Source organism: Peromyscus maniculatus, chromosome 20 (assembly GCF_049852395.1).
Source record: "Peromyscus maniculatus bairdii isolate BWxNUB_F1_BW_parent chromosome 20, HU_Pman_BW_mat_3.1, whole genome shotgun sequence".
In the NCBI taxonomy this organism is placed as follows: Eukaryota; Metazoa; Chordata; class Mammalia; order Rodentia; family Cricetidae; genus Peromyscus; species Peromyscus maniculatus.
The window spans coordinates 14,926,910-14,950,436 of record NC_134871.1 but is presented as its reverse complement, the minus strand read 5'-3'; the positions used below and the strand labels follow the sequence as shown (position 1 = coordinate 14,950,436).

Genomic DNA, 23,527 nt, shown 5'->3' with positions numbered 1-23,527 from the left:
GGGCAAAAAATGAAGAGAAAATGAGAAAGATGAGAATAAAATAATAGCAAAAAAGATTTCCAGAAAAAATTAAGTAAATGAATAAGTAATTAACTAGAGTAGAATATAGTGGTGAAGAAAGTTGAAAAAATAATCTAATTGACCCTTAGGAGTAATCTGTACTAAAGTAAAGCCATATTTGAATCCTAATTAGACAGTTTGGGGAATTTAAGGCACAGATGTTTTTGGGCCCTAAGAAAGTGTACATGTGACTGAATTCATATGTAGAAGACAAGCACAGAGTAAATCCTTAGGTTTTTTTTCAAATGATACCAATAACCTCTTCTATTCTATTTTATAAAAGTTATTATTTTAAATATTCAGAAAGTGAGCACTTATTATCTCAACCACCAAGACAAACATAGCATGATAACATGCCAATTAATGTGTAATATTACCAGCTATAATAAACAATTTTGGAATAAAAAAATGACAATAATCTTGCATTATGGAATGATTCTTATATATGCTTTTGGAATATACAGTTTGTCTCTTCCTAATTCCAACTTTGAATATCTGTTATTTTACATTAGTCAGTTTACTGTTTTATTTGTGTGTGTGTGTGTGTGTGTGTGTGTGTGTGTGTGTGTGTGTGTGTGTCTGCGTGTGTTATAAACTTGCACATGTGTGTGACCTGGTGAACATTTTTATGTCAGGTAAAAACTTGCAGAGATTTTCCATCGACTTCCACCATGTGCCTCCTGGTGATTAAACCTAGGGACTGCAAGCTTTTTATCCACTCGGCTATCTCACCACACTTGGTCTGAATGTTTTATCCCTCGTATTGTATGTTAGGAGTATTCAAAAGCACGTGATCTATAATTTTAAAAATGTTAGAGTAGATTTCCTCATATAAATTTTCTCTTAACTTTTTATTTCAACACTAAGACACATCACACAGGAGACATCACACAGGACAGATCATTCTCATGTGTCATCATCTAAATGTCTTATCAGTTTGTGGTTGTTCCTTTCTTATAATTGACAAATACAGTTTCTATGCCATTATATCCATGCAACTTTTCCCTTGAAAATACAGCTGATATCTGATATCCATAGGACATCATCCCACAATTGGCAAGAGGTAAAATTTGCAATAAGAGTTTACCGACTGGTTCCTGGATGGACATTACTCAGTATCCATCAAAACAAAATTTACTTTATAAATTTTTTCAGTGTGATGATGTTAATGACAGTTAAATCAGAGCAAACTTCAACAATATGTTGTCTACTTTGCAAAAACATTAACACAACATATGAAAATGCTACTAGTTACCTGAAAATACTTAACATATATTTACAGGAATCCATATAACTTAATGGCATGCACATATTTAACATCAAAGAATTATTTGACACTGTTGATACTCTGCCTTAGAAATAATGTCAAACTAGTATCTGAAACAAAGCTTTGTGTAAGATAGAACCCCTTCTCCATATAGAGCTGTCTTTATAAAGTTACTGTGTGTAACAGAGACTGAAATGGCAAGCACTGAGCCTGCTTAGGTCTGCACCAGGTCCTCTGCTGTATGTTATGGTTGTTGAGTTGGTGTTCTTGTGAGACTTCTAACAATGGGAGCTGGTTATCTCTGACTTTTTGCCTGTCCTTGATTCTTTTCCTCCTATTGGGTTGCCTTGGCCAGCTTCAATATGAGGGCTTTTTTCTTGTTTTACTGTATGCTGTTGTGTCCTGTCTGTCTGTCTCTTGGAAATCTACTCTTTTCTGATGAGGAAAACAGAAGGGGTATATCTGGGGGAGAGAGAGGTGAGAAAGAGCTAGAAGGATTGGAGGGGGTTAAATTGTGGTTGGGATGTGTTGAATGAAAGAAGAATCTAATTTCAGTAATTAAAAAGAAAAGCCTGGTGCTTGAACATTTTATATGAATCTTATCCATATTTGTAGAGCTTACTTGAAAAGAATGTTAAAAGTCAAAATTCCTGCTTTTGTTTTTCAATAAAATTGCTTACCTTAATGAACTGTGATACTTAAATAAGCATTCTTCCCTTAAAACTAAAAATAAAAGTACTATTTCTTATTTAGAGAGTGATATTTAAACTGTATTTTCTTTTAAGCTTTAGTTTTAAGTTAGAAAATTTACTTCATATTCATCCTCAGTGATACACAAGTGTAATTCTAACAAGAACATAACACCTTATTGATATGAACACTATCATTAAACATACAGTGAAAGAACTGCTGTGCTCGGCAAACCAACATTGGTGACGTCTAGAAACCTCACATCAAATATTTCACTGCACACACTGTTGAAGTTATCTTATTAACTTTATACTAGGAAGTACAAAAAAGAAATATTAATGATCATTATATTTGTGTAGAGGGAACATCCCAAGTCAAAAGATTCAGATATTTTAATTATAAAACTTACAGGCACCAAGAGTGTTCATTAAGAGATGACATTATTTATCACTTTTTGGAAAATAGATACCACTATTTTATAATCTTAAAATAAGTGAATGACTACAGAATATATTATCTCTAACTTATTGTTACTTTGGTATGGCCGATCATTTCTTGTTGAAGGATACTCAATTATTTTTATAATATATTGTTCAAATCTATTTACCATGTTAATCTTATATAATACTATATTTTATATAATTTATAATCTTAATAAAATAATTTCTAAAATGGATATTGAATGAATTAATGAGAATGAATGAACAGTACTCAGTATATATGAGTGCTAGGTTCTCCCTTAGCCTCTCCAAGGCAATAATATATTCTATAAAATGATGGTGTGATAATACAGTAATTCTAATTTATTGTTACATATTTAACTTCTCATTGAGTTCAATTTTTAGTTGAATTTGTTTAAAGTATAATATGGACATGTTAGTATTAGAGTTACCTCTAAAAAGTATTATGAATGAATGTTAAGAAAAATGATAAAATATATATTATAGTTAACTCAAATATCTAAAAAATTTTTAACTATGACTACTTAAATGTTGTTTTAATTACAAATATATGAAATTTTAATCAAAAACACCACTTATTTTTAAGTCTATGTATGATATTGCCATTTTTCCATTAAACATAGTGCAGCAATCTTATTTACTCTAGTTTTGGATTTATGTTTCTATTTAACACAAATATCCATTGAAAGCACTTTTTATGGGTGCTAGTAATTTAACCAAATTTCTAGCTTTCAACTCCTAGTAAGTATTCTAGAATTAGTTCAAATATATTCCATTTGACATTTATTTTTTTGACTTTTATTTCCAAATACTTTCCTTCCTTCCACTTGCTTTAGTATCTTTTAAAAACATTATAAGGAAAATGTTTCTTAAGTTAAATTGCAGCTCTTAAAAAATATGTAGACTACTCAGGTAGATACAAGTGATTGATAGGGTAAATTTAAAAGGTGGAGATATTTAGGGAGGGCAAGGTAAATAACCACTAAAGAGGGTAAACCAATCCATGGCTTAGACTATACTGATCACACGTATATCAGCACTGTTCAGTAAAATTTAATGTGTGTAAATGAGTTAAGATAGATAAATAATAACAATATAGTAGATAATAATAAAACTAGTATATGTTAAATACTTAGTCTGAAATTGTTTTTCTTTCTTTGCATTTTTAAAATATACTCCCTTAAGGCAGCATGACTAGTTTTTTGTTGTGGTAATGGACTCAAATTGATTATGCAAAATCAGAAAGCTAAACAAGGAGAACAGAATGTGGACTTGAGCTAGATTTCTGTCCCTTAAATTTAGTGTTCACAAAGGCTGTTACTTATCATAATCTGAAAATACACTAAATTACACAGGAAAATGATTTGGAATTTGTTTGTAGGGAGAGTATAAAGATGCCTGATTAATATCTGTTTTAAAACCATTAATTAAAAAACTAATATTTATAGAAATGGACACAGAGAGGTAAAACTTAACTTTTCATGGGCAAATGTATACACTTAAGCTCCTTACAACCCAAGTGTCAAATACCATATTCAATTTCAGTTTCCATAGTCCTGCTGTGTTCATTAGTACTATGAATGCTAACTGAGACACTTCAATTTTTTGAATTATTGAAAAAGGATATATAAATACCTAATGATGATTTAAAAAGTGACCAAAATAAATTAATTGCAACATGTAAACAGAGAAAACAATGAAAAATAGAAAATTAACACAGTACAAAATTTCATTAATTTATGAACATTGAAAACCTTCACTACAGGAAACTCTCCAATGTTTATGCTTTAGGGGATAATTAACCTCAGCAAAACAGCATGCACTGTACCATATCTGTATTTGTTGAAAAGAAATTGATTGACTTTATATTTCATTTCTGTTTAATTAAAGGTATCTTTTGAGTTTGAAAATATGTACAGAGCCTGTAATAAGGCATTTTATTGTTATACACTGGAAATTTTGAAGCAATACTATAATTAGCAACATAATGTGTGGTTTTATGACACTACGATTTTCTTTATTACATGTGTTTTTTAAATACAAAATAGTTAAAATAGTGACAAAATAAAAAGCACAAAATTTTCTTTAAAAGGGAACCAGAGTTATGACAATATAATGAGCAACACTCATTTGTAATTTTGGTAACTTAAGTGAATTTTCTTGGTAGTTACATCGAGTATATTTATTTTTTATTTTAACAGACATTTTGTAAATACATCTATGGTACCAAAACTATACTAGGATAAATGAATGCAGCAAGAAGAAAGACCATAATTTCTTGCAACATTTTATCCCAAGAGAGTCTAAGAATACACAAGGTAAGACCTATGGTTAGGATTTACCTATGCATGTCACAATAGCAAATTATGTTTAGATACCCTAATGTTTCTAGAACAGTTTCATATCATGAGGTGGAATTAGAACCATCCAATGCAAAGGAAGAAGGATGCAAAGTTGCAAAGCCCAGTCGCAATGCAAAACAAACCCATCTTGTAACTCTCAGGGAACATTCTGGAAGAAAGACTAGAAAGACTGTAAGAACCAGAGGATCAAGAATTTGCTGAGGGATTGTGCTTCCCAGGAATCTCAGAAGTTACAACCATAAAGTCTCACTAACATGACTGATTAAACATAAACTCAACAAGGACAACAACAACAGACATGCTCTCATGGACATAGGAACACTTAGGAGGTTCAATCCTACAAAAGAATCACAAACAACTAAGGAATGCTGAGAGCAGAGGAAATAACCTTCCTTGGGGCTGATAATATGAACTTGTTATTCAATACTAGATGCTCATCCCTGAAAATATACACATAAGAAGCATTATAATACTGGTCAGCTTGTACTTAGGTATTTAGGAGTATATATATATATATATATATATATATGTGTGTGTGTGTGTATACATATATATGTGTGTGTATGTATTTGGGAATATATATATGTAATGTGTATGTATCTATATAACACTTAACTAAAAAATTCATAAATTTGAAAGAGTGCTAGGAATGGCCTATGAGAGGGTTAAGAAGGAGGAGAGAGAAAAGTGGTAAATGGTGTAATAATATTATAAACTTTAAAAATAGAATAATTTATAAATCATTTGAAGATAATAACAAGAAAAACATGGTGTGTTAGGCAAACTAAAAGACAATATATATGGCAGTAAAAAGAAATAGAAAGAAAGAAAAAGAGAGAAGGAAAGAAAGAAGAAAAGCTGCAGTATTTGTGAGAGTTGCATGAGATAAATTTGGAGACTGAAGTAATATTCAGGTGAGAGATTCCCATGCCATCATTAAGTGTTGGCCTGAATTTACCCTTTAAATAAAATTCTAGAGGATGGAGAAGAATACGAATTATTTAGTAAAACATATACAATTAAGGAATTGATTTGGTTGGGTTAACTCTTATTTTAAAAGATTCATATACTCTCTACAACTTGTACCTAACACTCATGTGTTTTACAATCTCTCCAACAACCAACAGGTTGGTCTTCCTTTTGAACTATAACAGAGAACTTTTTGAAGGTGGAGGACATATAATTTTATGTCCCCTAAAAAACATTCTGTTTCTCACTAAGGTATTTAGTAGAAACTGGAATTTCTTTTTAAAGAACATGCCTTTGATATTCACCAATACCAATTTAGATATTTATACTTGTTAGGAATCATATCTTTGAAAACTGTTTAATGCCAGAAAATGTAGCTGTTATTTTAGGGCTTGTCAAAACTGTGATTCACATAGAATAATAGAAGTGATGTACATTTAAAGGAATATTCATGGGTAATGTTTGCCTTATATTAGTAACTTTGTTCTAAAGCTAGCAAATAAAGTGGATAAATAGAATCAATGGAGTGTTATCAGATACTGGAGTAACATTAGGACCAGTTTAATTAAATTCATTTTGGTACAAACCACAACAATTAAATGGATGATAATAATAATTAATATAACATAAATGCCTTCTATATAAGCTTTTCTCTGTGTGACAACATAAAAAACCATGAAGAATATTTTCCATGCAGGTTGCCCCATTGAATGAGTCCTGTATAAAATCATCATTTTAAAATAAATATAGACAGGAAACAAGTCTTTCAAATAGCAATGGAATATTAAGACAGCAGCTGATACATGTCTTCAACTCTATCGAGGTAATGATCTTTATTTTAAAATTTATATGAATAAATTTACTTTTTATAGGAAATCAATTTTCAACAAATTCTTACTGAGTTGTCTATTTTAAATATGAGCGGTTACTGCTCTAATTGTACAAACTATTGGTTTTTAATTCTATAGCTTTTCACAAAATCATGCTGGTCAATTTGGGCAAAGTTTAATTTTCATAAATGTTTATAAAGTATACCTCAGAAATTGTCTTCTTTCCTTTTTTGAATGATACAGTGATTGTAGGTTACTTTAGTATTCATACAAACAAGAATTTTGGGATAAATTTAAATATAGCTTTAGTATCATTCTTTACTCTTATTATGAGCAACATTCATGGAATAAATTTGAATAGATAAACAAGATAATGTCAATATAATACTTTAAATGAAATTATTGCATGATAAAATTTTACTTTAGATTATGTGATTTAAAGAACCATTCCAAGTTCTTCTGGGATAAATTCAAATGGAAATCAATTTCCTTTGGAGATGTAATTTGCTTGAATTTCTTTTCTACCAACTTATGTCACAAGATCTTGATTTCTTTGAGTATATGCCTAACATTGTTTTTTAAAAGTGCATGTATCATGGTCTATATAAACCATGCACAAGTGCACTGCATAAGCCATATACAAATTAGAGGATATATGTGAGTCTGAGTAGAAAATGGATGCATGTTTTATATTCTCAATGTGTTCCCTAGATAAATGTTTCCAATTACTAATATCTTGATAGAAGTGATCTCTTTACTTTTTGATACTATTTTGAGTTTTTTCTCTATATTTAAGCAATTTGTTGTTTAGAAACATAAAAATATGTTTGCTGTTTTCCCCAACTTTTCAAAAGTTACATGTAATGAGATGAAATTTTGCAATATGTGGTTTTATTTTCTCTTAAAATATAATCGAAATTAATTCTTATTCATAGTATCAACCAATAGGTGTAATATTTTAAAAATCAAAAACCCTATTTATGTAATTATATGTCAGGCTTAGCTAATTTAGAATTGTAATATGAAATTATAAAATAATACCAGGTATGGTTCCATTTTCTCCAAAAGTTAATTTTCTTATGTACTAATTAATACTTTCAAATGGATATATTAAATTAATGCAAATACTTAAAATTCCTATGTGCTATAAATTCTCTATATTCATATATATGCATTTATTTATAGAAAGTAATTGCTTTATTATACTGATTTTTTTCTATAAATTGTATGTGATGGTAAGTAATAAGAACAAGTATTTATCACTCATTTGTGCTATTCCTTTTTAAAATACCCACTTGTACTTTTAAATCTCTCACTAAATCATTTTCATTGTACTTTGATTTTTTTTTTAATTTCTGTACTTCCAAATTATTATAATTTAGCCCTGATTATCTACATTGTTCAGCTATCTCAAATAATGGCAAAAATGTAAGAAAAAGAGGAAGGCATCTGAGGGACAAATAGTTTACTTGACTCCCTACCCCTTGGCTTTCTCTTACAACTTATTCTCTAGTTAGAATCATCACCCAATATAGCTTTGGCTGTAACTAAATGGGCACAAGTAAAATAACATCGATACCTCTATGAGTAACAACTGCAAGGTCTTTAGTTCTTTCTATCTGTTCAGCATTTCGTGGTCTTCTCCTTGTACTTTGTGTATCTGCTTGATGAGGAGAGAGCTGGTCCTTGGATGTGTTGTGATCCAGACCTGAATTTCTGAGACGTGTAACTTGCACTCGCTGTTCCTCGGCAAGTCTATGGCTGGTGACAGCTGTAACACTGGATACAGTAACATCTGCAGGTGTGCTAGCAACAGCAATAGCACCAGTGGCAGTCCTGATATGCTCCTCTAACTCACCAGTGGAGGTAGTGTGGGTCAATGGAGAAGAACCTGTGGGACACAGTAGCACTAGATGCTAACTTTTTCTTTTGAATTTTTTTTAGCTTTTTGATAAGTTTAATCAATTATATTTTCTACTATTACCTTAAGGATAATCAGCATGGTCAATTAAAACACAGGCACACCACTAAAACGTGAAGTCCACCAGACCCCCCTAGGATCGTGTGTATCAAGCAATTACAAACAAAATAAAACGCTCTAACAGAATACATTAAGGTGGACAAAGGTGGAAGATAAAATTCTTTGCGGGACCCTCAATCCGTGATTTTCTTCTTTTTAGCTCACTGGTTGATTTTTAGTAGATACAGATTTGACAGAATGAATAACTGTATAACAACACTTTTCCCAAAATTATGCTTTGAATAATAGGGCTTCATATCAATTCAATTTCTGGGAAAATATCAAGTTTTTCTCTTTTAAAACAAGCAAGTGCAAAAGAAAATTTGAAATCAAAGCATGAATGAAAAACAAAGTGATGAAAAGTGAGACTCTGAAAGTATTATGTATAAATAAATGTTCATCCTAATCTCATTTGCGAGGCAAGGATCCAAGATATTCAAGGCCATGAGATATTTTCCTCTTATACTGTTGACATGCTGCCTGAAATTAGTTAATATTTTTCATTATTTGAATTGAAAAATTTTAGATAAAGCAATTCTAAAATGAATAAAATTTAAAAAATTATTTCATTTTGAAGTGAAAAAAAAACAATTAGACACAGGGATTTTTTTTAATCCAACAATGTTTTAAAATAACAATGAATATTTCTAAATATTACTAGTTCATTATATGCATGTATACTGATTTATAAACATCTATTTATAAGTTCATGTATCTTACTACCATTTATTGTAACTGTAAATATAGGACTACATATTTCTCTTCTACATTAAATTTCCAAATTAGGATTTTCTTTTTTAAATTAATATTTATAAAGTTTGTAATTCTTGATTTGGAATGATTATCATTTAGTAAAAATTAATCTTATTGTAGAATCATAGAACTTGTTGAGTATATATTTAAATGAATCCTTAAATGCTTAACAAGAATAAAATCACTCAATCTTGTAGCTTGAACTATAAGTAAAGACTGAAAGGTCCTGCATAAAAAGTTTCTGAATATTTTTAAGTTAATAGAATGATATATTTTTTATTTTTGTGTATACTTCTCAGTATTTTGTATTTCAGTAGGCTGAATTAGGCCTTTTTGACAAACATATGCAAGGTTGTTTAACCACTCCAAAAGGAGTAAATTGCAGCATCAGTTAAAAAATTTGATTGAGTTCTACATTGTGTTTTTCTTTTCTCATGCTATTCACATATTAGAGGGTGTGGTAATCCTGTTTTTCTAAAACTCAAAATGTAAGGTGGATGAATATGGAAGCCCTTAATTGCTAGGCAGGAAAGTGTAGAGGTGATTGCCATGAACTTTTCCAATATGAATTCCCATACTCATCAATCTCATCAAACCTTCACAAGAATTATATAATAATAACACATGAAAGAAACAGAGATGAAATACACATGCAAATTAACAGATTATATTGAACAATAAATGTATTTTAAAATATCAATCAGAAAAAAAATAAGTTCACATGTTAACGTGACCTGGTTGGAATCCACTATACTCACAGTAGCTGTGCAAATATGCCTGTAATACTTACTAAAAAAATATTTAATAAGGATAATCTTTATTCATATTGACAAATAACTGCTTACATGACTTTCATGCAGCAATGGTGAGTCATTTCCATGAAATGTAGTCTTATTTCTAGTGATTGTGAATGCAAATTTAATTAAGCTTTCTATTTTAAAATTTTATGAAAGCCAGATGAAAACCTAATGCTTAAACACATGTAGTGCTTCAATATAGCATCCAAAATTTAATTTGATTTATGATGTTATTTTGTGTGTGTGTGTGTGTATGTGTGTGTGTGTGTGTGTGTGTGTGTGTGTGTGTGTGTGTGTGTGTTTGTTGTGTTGTGTTTTGTGGCTGGGAGACAAGGGTGTCAGATCACTTAAAGTGGAGTTACAGGTGGCTTTGAAAACTGACAGGTAGGTTCTGTAACTGAGCTCCTGTTTTCTTTATGAGCTCTGCAATAAGTGCTCTTAACCACTGAGCCACTTTTCTGGCCACAAGGCTTTTGGTTTCAATAAGTAAATCACTTAGCTATAAACATGCCATACTAAAAGCATGGAAAATAAAGGAATTTTTACTCTGTCTAAAACATAACGGGTGAGTTGAATGAGTGCACCTCACTACAAAGCCATTATGATTAATTTGAAATAAAATGCATTTGAGAAATAACTTCTTATTGATTTTTGATTCTTGAAAACAGGCTTAGGTGGCAACTGTAATTATTCACCAGAAAGTTTCTGATAGATTATCAGAATCACTTTTTCAAAGCACCTAGGACATAGATACAAGTCCAGATTAAACTTGGAATGTGAATCCATGTTTGGTACAATTTAGGAGGAGGATCTTTGAGCATCACAATCTTGAAGATATCAGCATTAACCTCTATTTTTGAGCAATGGTAATAGTAATTATTTATTTTTCCATCACCCCAAAATATAACAAGATTTAGTGAGGATGCAACAAAAATTCCATTTCTTTAAAACCAAAGTCTAGCCAAACATGTTTTTCAATTAGATATTTTATGAATCAGTTATGCTTTAACATACTGTCTTATTATTCCACCAACATACTAGAATGCAAGCAAAGTGTAGATTTAGATTTTTGGATATCTGCTTATTGCTGCAGACCTATATCTTGATTAGTGTCTGGAATAGAGTAGGCACTCAAAAATATATGAAGTATATGAGTGGATTTAATAATAAAGTTCAAATCTGATTATTAGTAACAATTAGGATAATTTAAATGAACTATTACTATAAATATTTACCATGGAAAAGTCACATTTATAACACTGTCATGGTTAAAAGGAAATTCCAAATGGGAATGGGAAACAGGTTAACTCTGACCTATATTTTCAGAAACATCACTTTGAGAAAGTGTGATATCTGAACATTTTGAAGTAAACCATTAAACATTTTTTACCACTTCAGAATGTGATAATGCAGTCTGGTGGTATGATGGGTTTACTTACAATATTGAGACATCTTCAAATTGAGGAGTAAATATGATTAATGAAAATAATAGGAATAATTATATTTAATATAGGGAGATCTATTTATAAGAGCCATACTGAATCCTCCAATAAGATAGTAAAAACATCCATTATCATTTTATAGAATATTTTTGTAGTTATTTACATCAAGCATAAACCAGTTCAGAATAATGATATTGGCACCTGTTTAAGTTGAGAGTATAAGAAACATTAAGTTTTTAAATCATGTAAATGTATTTCAAGCATGTAAATGAATTAAATATGTTTAATAGCTTAAAATCATTTAAAATGTCTGCACACATTACTGTCTACACACATGGCACCTGTCAATGTTGACACAATTCCCAGAATAAAATGCATCAACAAGGCACTATTAAATATATAAAAAAGCTTAAAATGGAGTGTATCAATAATGCAGTATTATATATATACATATATATAATAATTTATCCAGTCTTAAATCTAATGTTTAACCTTTTTTCTAAAAAAAATGAAGTATGCTGCTGTAAAATTACAAAACAATTGCCTTCAACAGCACATTAAAACATAACAAGACATATAACCAAATTAATGGAAAAATGTACATTCAAAAAAAAATCTGTTCACCACTTAAACAGAATTGTGTATATAAAGTGTTTTAACAAAATTAGATTGTCCTGTAATTATGGTGAGTTATATTTTAAAATATTGTGTTTATAACATGAAACATATCTAAAATATAAATTCATTATGATTAATAAGACATTTCCCCATATAAAAAGAAAAGTGAAATGATATACATATACAACACATGCTTATACAAATCATAAGTGTGTGTCACACTTGGAATCATGACAATGGAGAATGGCAGTCCTACACATGCATGTTATAATAGTCAGAAATGGTGTGTACAATATCCAACTTGGATTTGTAAGGAATTCTCATAAAAATTATTTTTGTACTGCTTTATAACATTAACAATAAATATATAAGTTAAGAAACATAAGCCATTATAAAAATATAATTTAGAGAATGTACAAAATAAAATCTTACATGACTGAATTAAAAATTCCTTTTTATTAAATTTAAAACCGATTATTATGACACATTGATTTCTAATTACTGTCTAATTCATCCAGAAGTTAAGAAAGAATATCTGCTAAATGTGAGTATATGGCCCCAAAATGAATACATTAAATATGTCTTTACAGTCCAAGAAGATTCCATGAGCTGTTTGTGTGAGCATTGGTTTGTGCAAGCTATCTTCCCTGATCCTGTCACTTCCTTAATTTCAGTATTTTATCTGAATCAAGTCAATGAAATTGTACATAGTTCATAACAATAACAAGACATACTATGGTGAAAATGTAATAAACATTCAAAATGAATACATGCAAAACAAAAAATGCACATATATTTATATCCAAAATGAAGTAATGCCGAAATGAAATAAAGATACTCCTAATGTTGCAATTATCTTCATGTCATCATTTACACATTTTATTATTTTCATTCATTGAAATGATTTTGTAATTTGCTTTTCCTTTTTAAAAATATTTTTTAGATTTATTTTTATTATTTTATGAGTGTTTTACCTGCATGTAAATCTGTGTACCAGATTCATGCTTGGTTCCCAAGGGGATGTGAGCCTCCATTTGGATGCTGGGAATTGAACCCAAGTTCTTTGCAACAACAAGAAATGTTCTTAACCATGTGTCAACTCTCCAGCCCTGTTTTCCTTCTCATATTAAACATCATTTACATGGCTCTTGCAGGGGAAATGCCAATGCATGAAAGCACTACCACACTCACTGAACTTGGTGTTTAAAATCAAAGGATGCCTCTGCTTCATCATGTCTGATGCTACTGTTTTTACTAAGCATATAGTACCTGAAAAAACAGCTAAGTCATTTTGCATTTCAAATGGTAATAATTGCCACAAGTTCAAAGTTGTGTCCAGTAGGTCTAGTAGAATTCATAGTCAAATCAACATTCAAATTAGAGAAGAGACATGTAAACTGAGACAGAAAACCTTTGAAATGATACAAAATAGTGTTTTCTTTTAATCAACTATTATTTATTTAAACTGCCACTGTCCAGAGTATTTAAAGTTATTATCAAACCAGAATTAACTTATAAATCAGCTTTAAGAACAGTTCTATATTGATCTTACGAAATTATATTTTAAATTGAAATACTAAATTAATGTTGAATTTACATTAAATTTTTGATATTTAAAAATTCTCAATGAATATAATTTACCTTGACAATTAAGTGGGAATGTTACAATTCAAAAGTACTGTTACTTGTGTTTACTTTCTTAAGTGCTATCAAATAATCTGTATCAAATAACATGACATCATGATGTATAGGTAAATAGGAAGTACATAATAATTTAAAATGTACTGGAGGGCTTAGAAAGAAATGCCTTTCAGACTTTGTATTGCAAACTGTTCATGTTCTCTAAGTTACACATATGTTTTTAACTTAATAGTAAGTATAAATTAATATTTAGTTTTATATTGGCTTGGCTATTGCTCATTGAGTACAAACTGTCTCGATGAAAGTGAATAATAATAAAATATTTTTCATTAAAATGAAATTCATGAGAATTTAGCCAATTGACTGTCACATTTACTAAATCAATACTGTCATAAAATGGATATTAAGCAAATTATTTTCTGTGACAAGTTATTTGACATCCAAAAAGAAGCCCATATTGTGAATTATTTGAAGTGATGATGAATTTACATATCAAATAATGGTAAATTCCTTTTGAAAATGATTTGTAGAAATATCAAAATGATCACACAGCATTCATGGAACAACTGTGCTGATCACAATGAAACTTCTACATTTAAATATAAATGTATGAATAGTATGATAAATAACAAATTTTATCAAAATACAAGAAAAATAGGATGATTTATTACAACCAAAAATAGAATCAATGAAATTTCCATTAGAATCTTGAAAATATTACCTCTCTTCTCAAATGATGATTTAGTGTTTAATGTGTTGATTACAATTAAGCGGCAGTGTCCAGGGTGAGCACCTCATTACCCTCATTTTTTACATTTTGGAAACCTCTACTACACACCACTTGGAGGAATCCACAAAACATGATTTGAAGTCTTTGCTATAACTAAGCACGAATGTCTTCCAAGAAGCCACACTGGTAACACTGAAAATCTACTACACAGGTTCTGAATGTGAATAATGGCAAGGGTCCTAGGTTTGCATACATTTCGCATGTCTTGCCACATCTAACTTCGACTGTCTTTCAACCTGACAGTTTAGCTCTTGTCTGAAACAGATCTTCTCATTGAACTTGAAAAGCATTTCCTGTCACCAGCTACCACCCAAACAATAAAATATAGCTATATATGTATATGTTACATATATAAATATTATACAATTTTCATTGAAGATCCAGAGGTATTATTATGAAAAATTCCATACACCTTCTTCCATGATTTTATATCAGAAGCATTACCTTCATAGTCATCCTGTTTTTAGAAATCCATGTATATTAATTCTAACTAGAAAGCAGACACTACAATTTTTTACATTTACTTACTCTACTTCCTCTTAGAAGTTAAATAAAATATTTACCTAGTATTGACCAGAAGATAAACATGCAAAAATGAATAAAAATTTTTATTACACAACTTTCTTCATTCTCCAAAACTATATATTTTATTCTGTACTTAGTTATAATTATTGGCTGTTAAATGCCTGATTGTTAATATATCAACATCACTAAATAATTTGCCCTCTCTAGATATGTCCAAATGATATATAGAGAGATATATCATATACCATGCAACTGAGTTTATATTTCACATACAAGAATAGAATAATAAGGAGTATTTTATACTGCATGTACAAAAATTAGTGTCAAAAGACCAGAAGTAACATTCCATTAATTTGAAAGTTTCTCTTGTATAGTTCCTCAAATTGGCTCCACATTTCCCCTTTCTTTCATTTTAGGAGAGCTGTTTCTAAAATACAAACTTTTATGATATTATTTTTATTTTGATCATAAAGGGAGACAAATAGGAAAAGTTGAAGCTGATGTTTCTTCTTACACTAGTAATGACCTCTCTCTCAATGCTCCTGGGCCCTGGCTAAAGTTATTGTATGTAAAAATACATGTTATTTTTGTTTCCTTCTATATTTCAGTTCATTTTTGAGAAGAGGGTTGCCATTAATTTTACAGATTTCAAATGTATCTTTTATTATTTTTTTGCAATACAAAGTTTCTGTATGAAATACCCCTGGCTGTCTGGGAAATCACTTTGTATATCAGGCTGGCCTTGAACTCACAGAGATCCACCTGCCTCTGCCACCCAAGTTATGGGAATCAAGGCATGCACCATCACTGCTCAGTTTTAAGTATGTTTTAAAGTATGCATTGTGCAGAGTTTATACATATTATGTGACCTAAAGGAACCTCGCATCTACCCTTCCTTCCACAATTTACTTTCCCCAATTTTTTCTTAATCATTAAAGTTTTTTCTTAGGTAGAAATGCTTGGCAAATTTCGGAAGATATTCACTTATTCAAATTTCAGAAGAATAAGAAACTTACCATTTTACTATTTAATTATGCTTAATTATGAGATCTGATTGACCAAAACCTAATAACTGATCTCACAAAATTATTTAGGTAATTAGAAGTCATTTACCATTGCTGTGTGCAAGAGAGGTGTGGGTGGATAGGAATCAACTGACCTTCTGGAGGAAATACCAATATAGGCTTGATTGTATGCAAGTTGCTGAGCAACTGGTAGGAATTGTCATGAAAAGGCTGATGTAATGGAGTCTACTAGGAACCTAGGCAAAAAGGTCTTATTTTCCTATATCAGACACTCTGCAGAACATTTGCATATTTTATAGTAGGAAAGTTATACCAGAAGAATTTGCATGAAAAAAATCATTGTCTTAGAAAATAGCATGGAGGGGGAACCTCAAAAAATAAATGTTATAATTAAAATAGGTAGTGCAATTCTATTGATAGTAATGAATGCTATAAAATTATAGCAGAGATTTACATGGTTTATATTTAGCACTAAGTATACTTAGGATTTTAGCTTGATTACAGGACAGAGGATGTTAAATTTTAGTCATCACAGAAAGAGAGCTGAATGAGAGGATCACAAATGCCATAAATTTTACCACTGTGACTTCTGGTCAACCCTCTTTGACTTAATTCTCTAGGAGTATAGAGTATAATCCTTAGGGTGATATAAACCTGAAGGTTAATTAGATCTTCCTTTTTTCAAAGCCTCCCTGGAGATGAGATAGATAAATTTATGTTTTAATTACAAAGGATTTCCATATAATTAAAAAGAGAATATATTTGATGAGAAAGAAAGTGGACACTTCTGAAAGTAGATAGGTTTTTACATTATCTGCCCACTTATGTTCTTATAAATATTACGAAAAGCAATCCAATTCAGAGAATGAAATGCTGTATGTGTGCTAATATCTAATAGAAAATAGATTTTATGTTTTTCCTGTTTGCATTTTAAATATTCTAAACATAAAATTACTACAATCCATCTGATTTCTCTCCCTCCTTTCTATTGCACAGACACATACTAAGTACCCCATGCAGCACAGAAATATACCTCATATTATAGAAGGTATCTGTAGATCTCTTTCTAAGAAGACTAATGACAATTTAAATAATTAGAACACTGTGATATGTTCCATACTGAGTATAAAAATAATTAGGAAAAATTCCTGGAAAACTCTAAATGATGTTCACATGAATCATTGAAACATCTAGGTGGTGGGCATTGCTTGTTTAAATTTAAAATACCACAAGGTTATTCCTAGTAGGAAAGGAGAGGATATATATATATATATATATTGAAGTAACACTTTTGAAAAATTCATAGTCGGGGAACTACCATGTAGATTCCAGGCACTGTAAAATTTTTGATAGTGTGGGGATGGTGATAAAATGATAATGGAACCAAACATTAAAGAGTCAAGACATTTCAACTTTGCTTCAAGAGGCGATGCATCAACAAAGAGTGTCAAGCAGAAGATTGATGTGACAAGATTGCCATTTTGAAAAGGTTGTTCTAACTCTAAAGTGGACATGGTGTTAAAGACATACATGCACTGAGGGCAGGACAGATACTTCATTTACACACAGTGTGGTTAGGAGTCTCTTGAAATCAAATTCGTAGATTTAGTAAATACAAATGGAGAACACCCTTCTATTTGAATGTTAGGAAGTCCACAAGTAGTTTTCATTGTTTCTTCTTGTTTAATTTTGAATATATTTTTAGAGTCTTCAATGCTTGGGGCACATTTTTAATGAAATGTTCATTATTTACTTTAACTGAGCTATTGAACATTGTGTGAAATTATCATTTTAAACCATCCTGCTGCTAATTCTAAAAATATCTTGTGTATATGGTGGGCAAAAGTTAAGTGAAAAATATTGATCCTTTTGAAAGAAAGTCTGTTTTGATTGATGTTGTGAAAATTCCTGGAGTGACAGAGCATGCATGATAACATCACAAGGACAGGATTTTTGAAAGCTTCTTTTTATTAAGCATAAATAAAGGGAAGGACAGTTAAGAACGTGTTTGAGGTCCTTTTACTCCTTATATTTATTGCTACATTCTGTTAAATGCTGAAATCTTTCAGTTCTGTTGACTTTGATATGCTATGAAAATGTTAAGTTGCTACCTGAAGAAAAATATATTGAAAAATGAGAGAGCTAAGTCACACATGACTTAAAATCCAAGCTGTCCTAAAAATTTAATCCTTAAAACAAATATGCTGGATAAGTGTCAACAAATACTGAACACAGTTTCCCAATCTCTAATTATGCAGTAAAACTTTTTGGATTTTTAGTCTTTCTCAGACGATACAAAATAGAAAGAATAGGATTTAATTATCCTTTCACCGATTCTCCCCCAACTCTCTTTCTTAGTCCTGCGTGCGCGCACACACACACAACCAATTTACTGAGTATTTGTTAATGCCGTTAGAGAGATACCATATTCTACATGATGGCTACTTAAAAATTGGTCCATGAAATTTCGATTTCTTCCTATATCATATATGAGAGAATATAAATTTGAATGCCCTGGCTCTATTCAAAATTAAACAATGGATTAGATATTTTCTTTCTAATTTCCCACACATTTGTAATGAACTCTTGGATATTTATGGAACTCAATCTATAAATAAAGGAATAACTTGTGTTGACTACTCTGACCCCAAAACCACCTGAGTAAAATTTTCTTCCTGTTAATCATGATGCATACCCTGGAATGTATTTGAATGTAAGAATAAAATAACATTATTTGCACATTTGTATCTACATTGCAAATATATATCATAGCTTAACTTATAAAGGTGTAAAAAGTACACAGCAAATACTGTTTTATTATTTCCAATAATTTAGTTTCTGCTTGACATATGTTGATTTTATGTACTACATAGTCCCTTTGATAGCTTCATTTTTTTCTCTTTAAAATAATTTTAGAAATCTAATGGTATGTTTTTACATTATCTTTTGCCCACAAAAGAAGTAAAACCCATTTATCCTCTTCAAGGTTTCTGATCATACTTCTGCTTAATTATTATCTCACAACATTTGACATGAACTAAGTATCTGTGAAATTGTGGTTTTTAAACTGTTCCTATTTAATGACTCTACCAAATTTTGGAAAACTTTGTGAAAGCAATGCTCATTTTCTATCTGATAATTTCATTTTTTTGTGGGAAAAATTATTAACAAGACAAAAAAATTAATCAAAAATTTTATCCCTGATTTAAATTCTTTTATATGTACTCCATAATGATTATTGATCATTTACTTCATAGATTTTTCTGTGAATACTTTAACTTCTGTGGGCTGTGGGTTTGTTTATGATTATCTTTATTATCCTGATGTGTCTTTTGACTCCTTTTATTCTCTGGGAATTTTATAGGGAAGGAATTTGTATTTTGTCAAAAGTTTTTTTTTATTTTTATTTTTATTTATTTATTTATTTTTTGCTTTGTTTTCTGCAGAGAAAGGGATAATCGTGTGGTTTATGTCCTTGTATCTATTTATGTGGTTGATTGCTTTTAGCGATTTAAATATGTTGACCCATCTCTGCATCTCTCGTTTGAAACTAAAGTCTTTGCTCACCAAGAATATTGTTCTATATTTGCCTATTCTTGTTGGCTCTTATTCTGGTTGGTATCAGGTAACGTTGGCTTCATAAATATAATTTGGATCTCTTCCTTTGTTTTCTATTTTACAGCATAATTTGTGGAGTATTGTTCTTTGAAAGTCTGACAAAATTCTTCCAGCTCCATCTGTCCCTGGGCTTTTTTTAGTTGAGAGAATTTAATTACTGCTAGTGTTTCATTGGTTGTTATGAGTCCATTTATTTCCTTCATCTTAGTTTAACTTTGGTAGGTTGTATGCATTTAGAAAGTCGTCCATTTCTTTTAGATTTTCAGTTTAGCATAATAAAAAATCTCTAGTGTGTTTTTGTTTCTTTTGCTTAATTTTGCTAAAGGCCTAGTTGTCTTAATGTTTTCAAATAATTAACTCTTAGTTTCATTACTCCTTTTTATTTTGTACATTTTTTATTTTGCATTCACTTATCTCCTCCCATCTGCAGTATTAAGCTGTGTTTTGGTCTTGTTCTTGCCAAGGCCATAAGGTGCATCTTAAGTCATTAAGTGGAAACTCTAAACATCTTTGATGTATGCACCTAATGCTATAAACTTACATCTCAATGCTGACATAATTGTGTCCCATACATGTGGGTATGGTATAGCTTCATTTTCATTCAGTTTCAGGAGTTAATTTGTTTTTGAATCCTTCCTTGACTCAATTATTATTCCATAGAGCAACACTTTCTAGTCTTTGTGTTTATGTGGTGTCTAAGGTTTCAATGGCCACAAATATAGAGCTTCCTTTCCATTTTGGACTGGTAGAATGCAGGATGTTATTTCACTTTTCATATGCCTGGATTTTTTGTTTGTTTGTTTGTTTTTAAGTTTCACTTTGTGTCCTGATGCAAAGTTCATTTTGGATAGAGTTTCATGGCCCTCTGTGAACATTGTGTACTCCTTAGTTTTGGTAGTTATTTTCTGTTGTAATCAGTTAGGTGTGGTTGCATTTGGTGTGCATATTTTGAAAATTACAATATCATCCTGGTAGATGATTCATTGGGTGTATGAAGTGACTTTTTGGACTGGCTTTGTTTGAAGTCTATATATCTAGATATTTGAATGGCTATGACTTGTTTCTTCATTCTATTTGCTGGAAATATTTTTCCACTCTTATACCCTAAGGTGGTATCTATCACATATAAGGAACTTTGTTTCTTTGAAGCAAAATGAAAAAGGATAGATACTGGTTTCTTCTTTTCTCAAAACCCATTTTCTAATGCAATTTTAGGGACTGTCTATTACTGAATATAGGCCATTGATACTGGAGTTATTATTGAAGGATTAGTATTAGTTTCTGTTATTTTGTTGATTTTTTTCTTAGACTTCTTTTGATTGACTACCCTGATATTGTTTATTTATTCCTTGTGTCCTCTTTGCTTTTCAGACTGAAGTATCCCTTCCAATATCCTCTGTAGAGTATGCTTGGTGGCTATGAATTCTGTTGGTCTATTTTTATTATGGAAAGTTTTCAAGTATGTTTCAGTTTTAGTAGATAGTTTTGCTGTCTGTAGAAGTCTGAAGCGTCACTTGTCTTTCAGAACTTCAAATCCATGTATTTAGGACTTGCTGGCTTCAAAAGTTTCTGTGAGGTAGTCAAGTTTTATTCTGATGGCCTGCCTCTTTAGATGACTTGGTCTTTCTCTCCCATAGCTGCTGCTGCCCTTTCCTTGTCTTGTGCTTTAAATGCTTTAACTATAATATATAATGGGGAATTTCTTTCTGGTCCTGTCTATTTTCTGTTGTATGTGCTTCTTGCACGAAGATTGACATCTTTTTCTTTTTCTAGGTTTGGGGAATTTCTTCTACGTTTTTATTGAAGATATTCTTCTCTGTGTCTTCGCTAAGGTATTTTTCTTTTCATATAACTTTAATTTGAAGGTCAGTCTTTGAACACCTCAAAACTTCCCATTTTCCATTCATATATTAAAAAAATTGTCCTTGACCGTTCTGTTTGGCTTTAGTACCTCCATATTGTCTCTCAGTCCTGACTTTCTACTTTTTATATGATCCATCCTGACAGCAAAGATTTCCATTGAGATTTTTCTTTGTCAGAGTTTTCATTTACAGGATCATTTCAATTTAATGTTTTTTTTTTTTTTTGTTTTGTTTTGTTTTTTTTTTTTTCTTTGTTTTTTTTTTTTGGCTTTTTCAAAATAAGAAGACAGGGTTTCTCTGTGTAGTTTTGGTGCCTGTCCTGGATCTTGCTCTGTAGACCAGGCTGGCCCAAAACTCACAGACATCCGCCTACCTCTGCCTGCCAAGTGCTGTTATTAAAGGCTTGTGCCACCACTGCCAAGCCTCAATTTAGTTCTATGCAGCAATTCTATCTTTTATTTTGAAAGCTGTTTTCATATCTGTAATTTCATTCAACAATTGATTTTGCTCTCTTGGACTACATCCCTGTCATCACTGAGTTGTTAAAACATAGATGTAATCATTCTTTTTAATTATTTGTCTTTTGAAGACAAAGATCAGAAGATCTTCTGAGTCATTCATTGGTCATCACTATCACACTGATAATTTTAGATAGTGGACATATTATCTTAGTTTTTCATGTTTCTTCATTTCTGCATTGGCACTTGAATATTTGAAGTAGGTTTTTTAGCCATGAGCTTCTATCCTTTTTCTGAAATCGGCTCTCTTCTTTCAGTGTGGTAGTGTATGATGTCCAAGAGAACATTGAGTTGTTATAGTTATAACAGATTTTCCTTTGTAAAACTGGTATTAAGGTTCTAGCCTTATCTCTCTTTTGAGAGTCCAGGAGTGTCTGTGTGAAAAGATGCTCTCCAAGGTCAGAATACTCTTTTCTGGCCATCTCTTCTGTTACCTCTAGTGTGCCTCTCCAAGGCTGAGTGATCCACTTCAAGTAATCTTTGGGCAACTGGCCTATGGGATCAAGACATCTCAGGAAGGTAAGTGCATAGTCAGGAGGCCGTTTGGATCAAGGAGATCAGGGCTTTCTGGGAGAAAATGGCTTTCCTTACTCCAGAAGGTGAGATCACACAGCAGAAGTGGGAAGTAGTGAGCTTAGTTTGATCCCAAGGTCAGGAAAAAAAAAATTCCAGGGGAGATTTTTGGCCAGTGAGGTGGGAAGGAGAATAGCCTACTTTGTGGGTAGAGGAGGGAGGTCCCAGAGCAGCAAGGCCACAGAAGAGGCAGGGAGAGCGACTGCGGAGTAATTACGAAGGAGGGGGAGGTAAAGCAGAAGTCAGGGCTGCCCTGGAGAGTGGGAGGAGGTGGCACAGCTGGGGGGGCAGGGAAGGCAGGTCCTGGAGGAGCGGAGCAGGCTCCTGGCATCTCAGTCATGTTCTCACGTTAGGTGTTCCAGACGTTAACGAGAGTCTGTTTTTTTTGTTTCGTTTTGTTTTTTTTGTTTTGTTTTGTTTTTAGGTTTTTCGAGACAGGGTTTTTCTCTGTGTAGCTTTGCGCCTTTCCTGGAACTCACTCTGTAGACCAGGCTGGCCTCGAACTCGGCGATCCTCCTGCCTCAGCCTCCCGAGTGCTGGGATTAAAGGCGTGCGCCACCACCGCCCGGCTTTCTGCGGAGTTATCACTTCTCTTTGGTACTTTTCGTGACATTTATTCTGTGTGTGTGTGTGTGTGTGTGTGTGTGTGTGTGTGTGTGGGTTTGGGGAGGTCAGAGGACAAATTGTGAGAGTTTGTTCTCTCAC

At 31.4% G+C, this 23,527-nt stretch overlaps 1 protein-coding gene across 3 annotated transcripts in view; it reads right to left on the bottom strand.

Moving 5' to 3' along the window:
- Positions 1-23,527, bottom strand: part of Csmd3 (CUB and Sushi multiple domains 3) — a 1,148,052-nt gene that overhangs the window by 709,423 nt on the left and 415,102 nt on the right. For 2 of the 3 annotated variants that reach the window (XM_006993205.4, XM_042265493.2), the window contains exon 7: positions 8,220-8,531. The exons of the other annotated variant lie outside the window; for it this stretch is intronic. In XM_006993205.4, the coding sequence (XP_006993267.1) occupies positions 8,220-8,531 (312 nt within the window). The remainder of the gene's footprint in view (positions 1-8,219; positions 8,532-23,527) is intronic. 3 annotated transcript variants of the gene reach the window in all.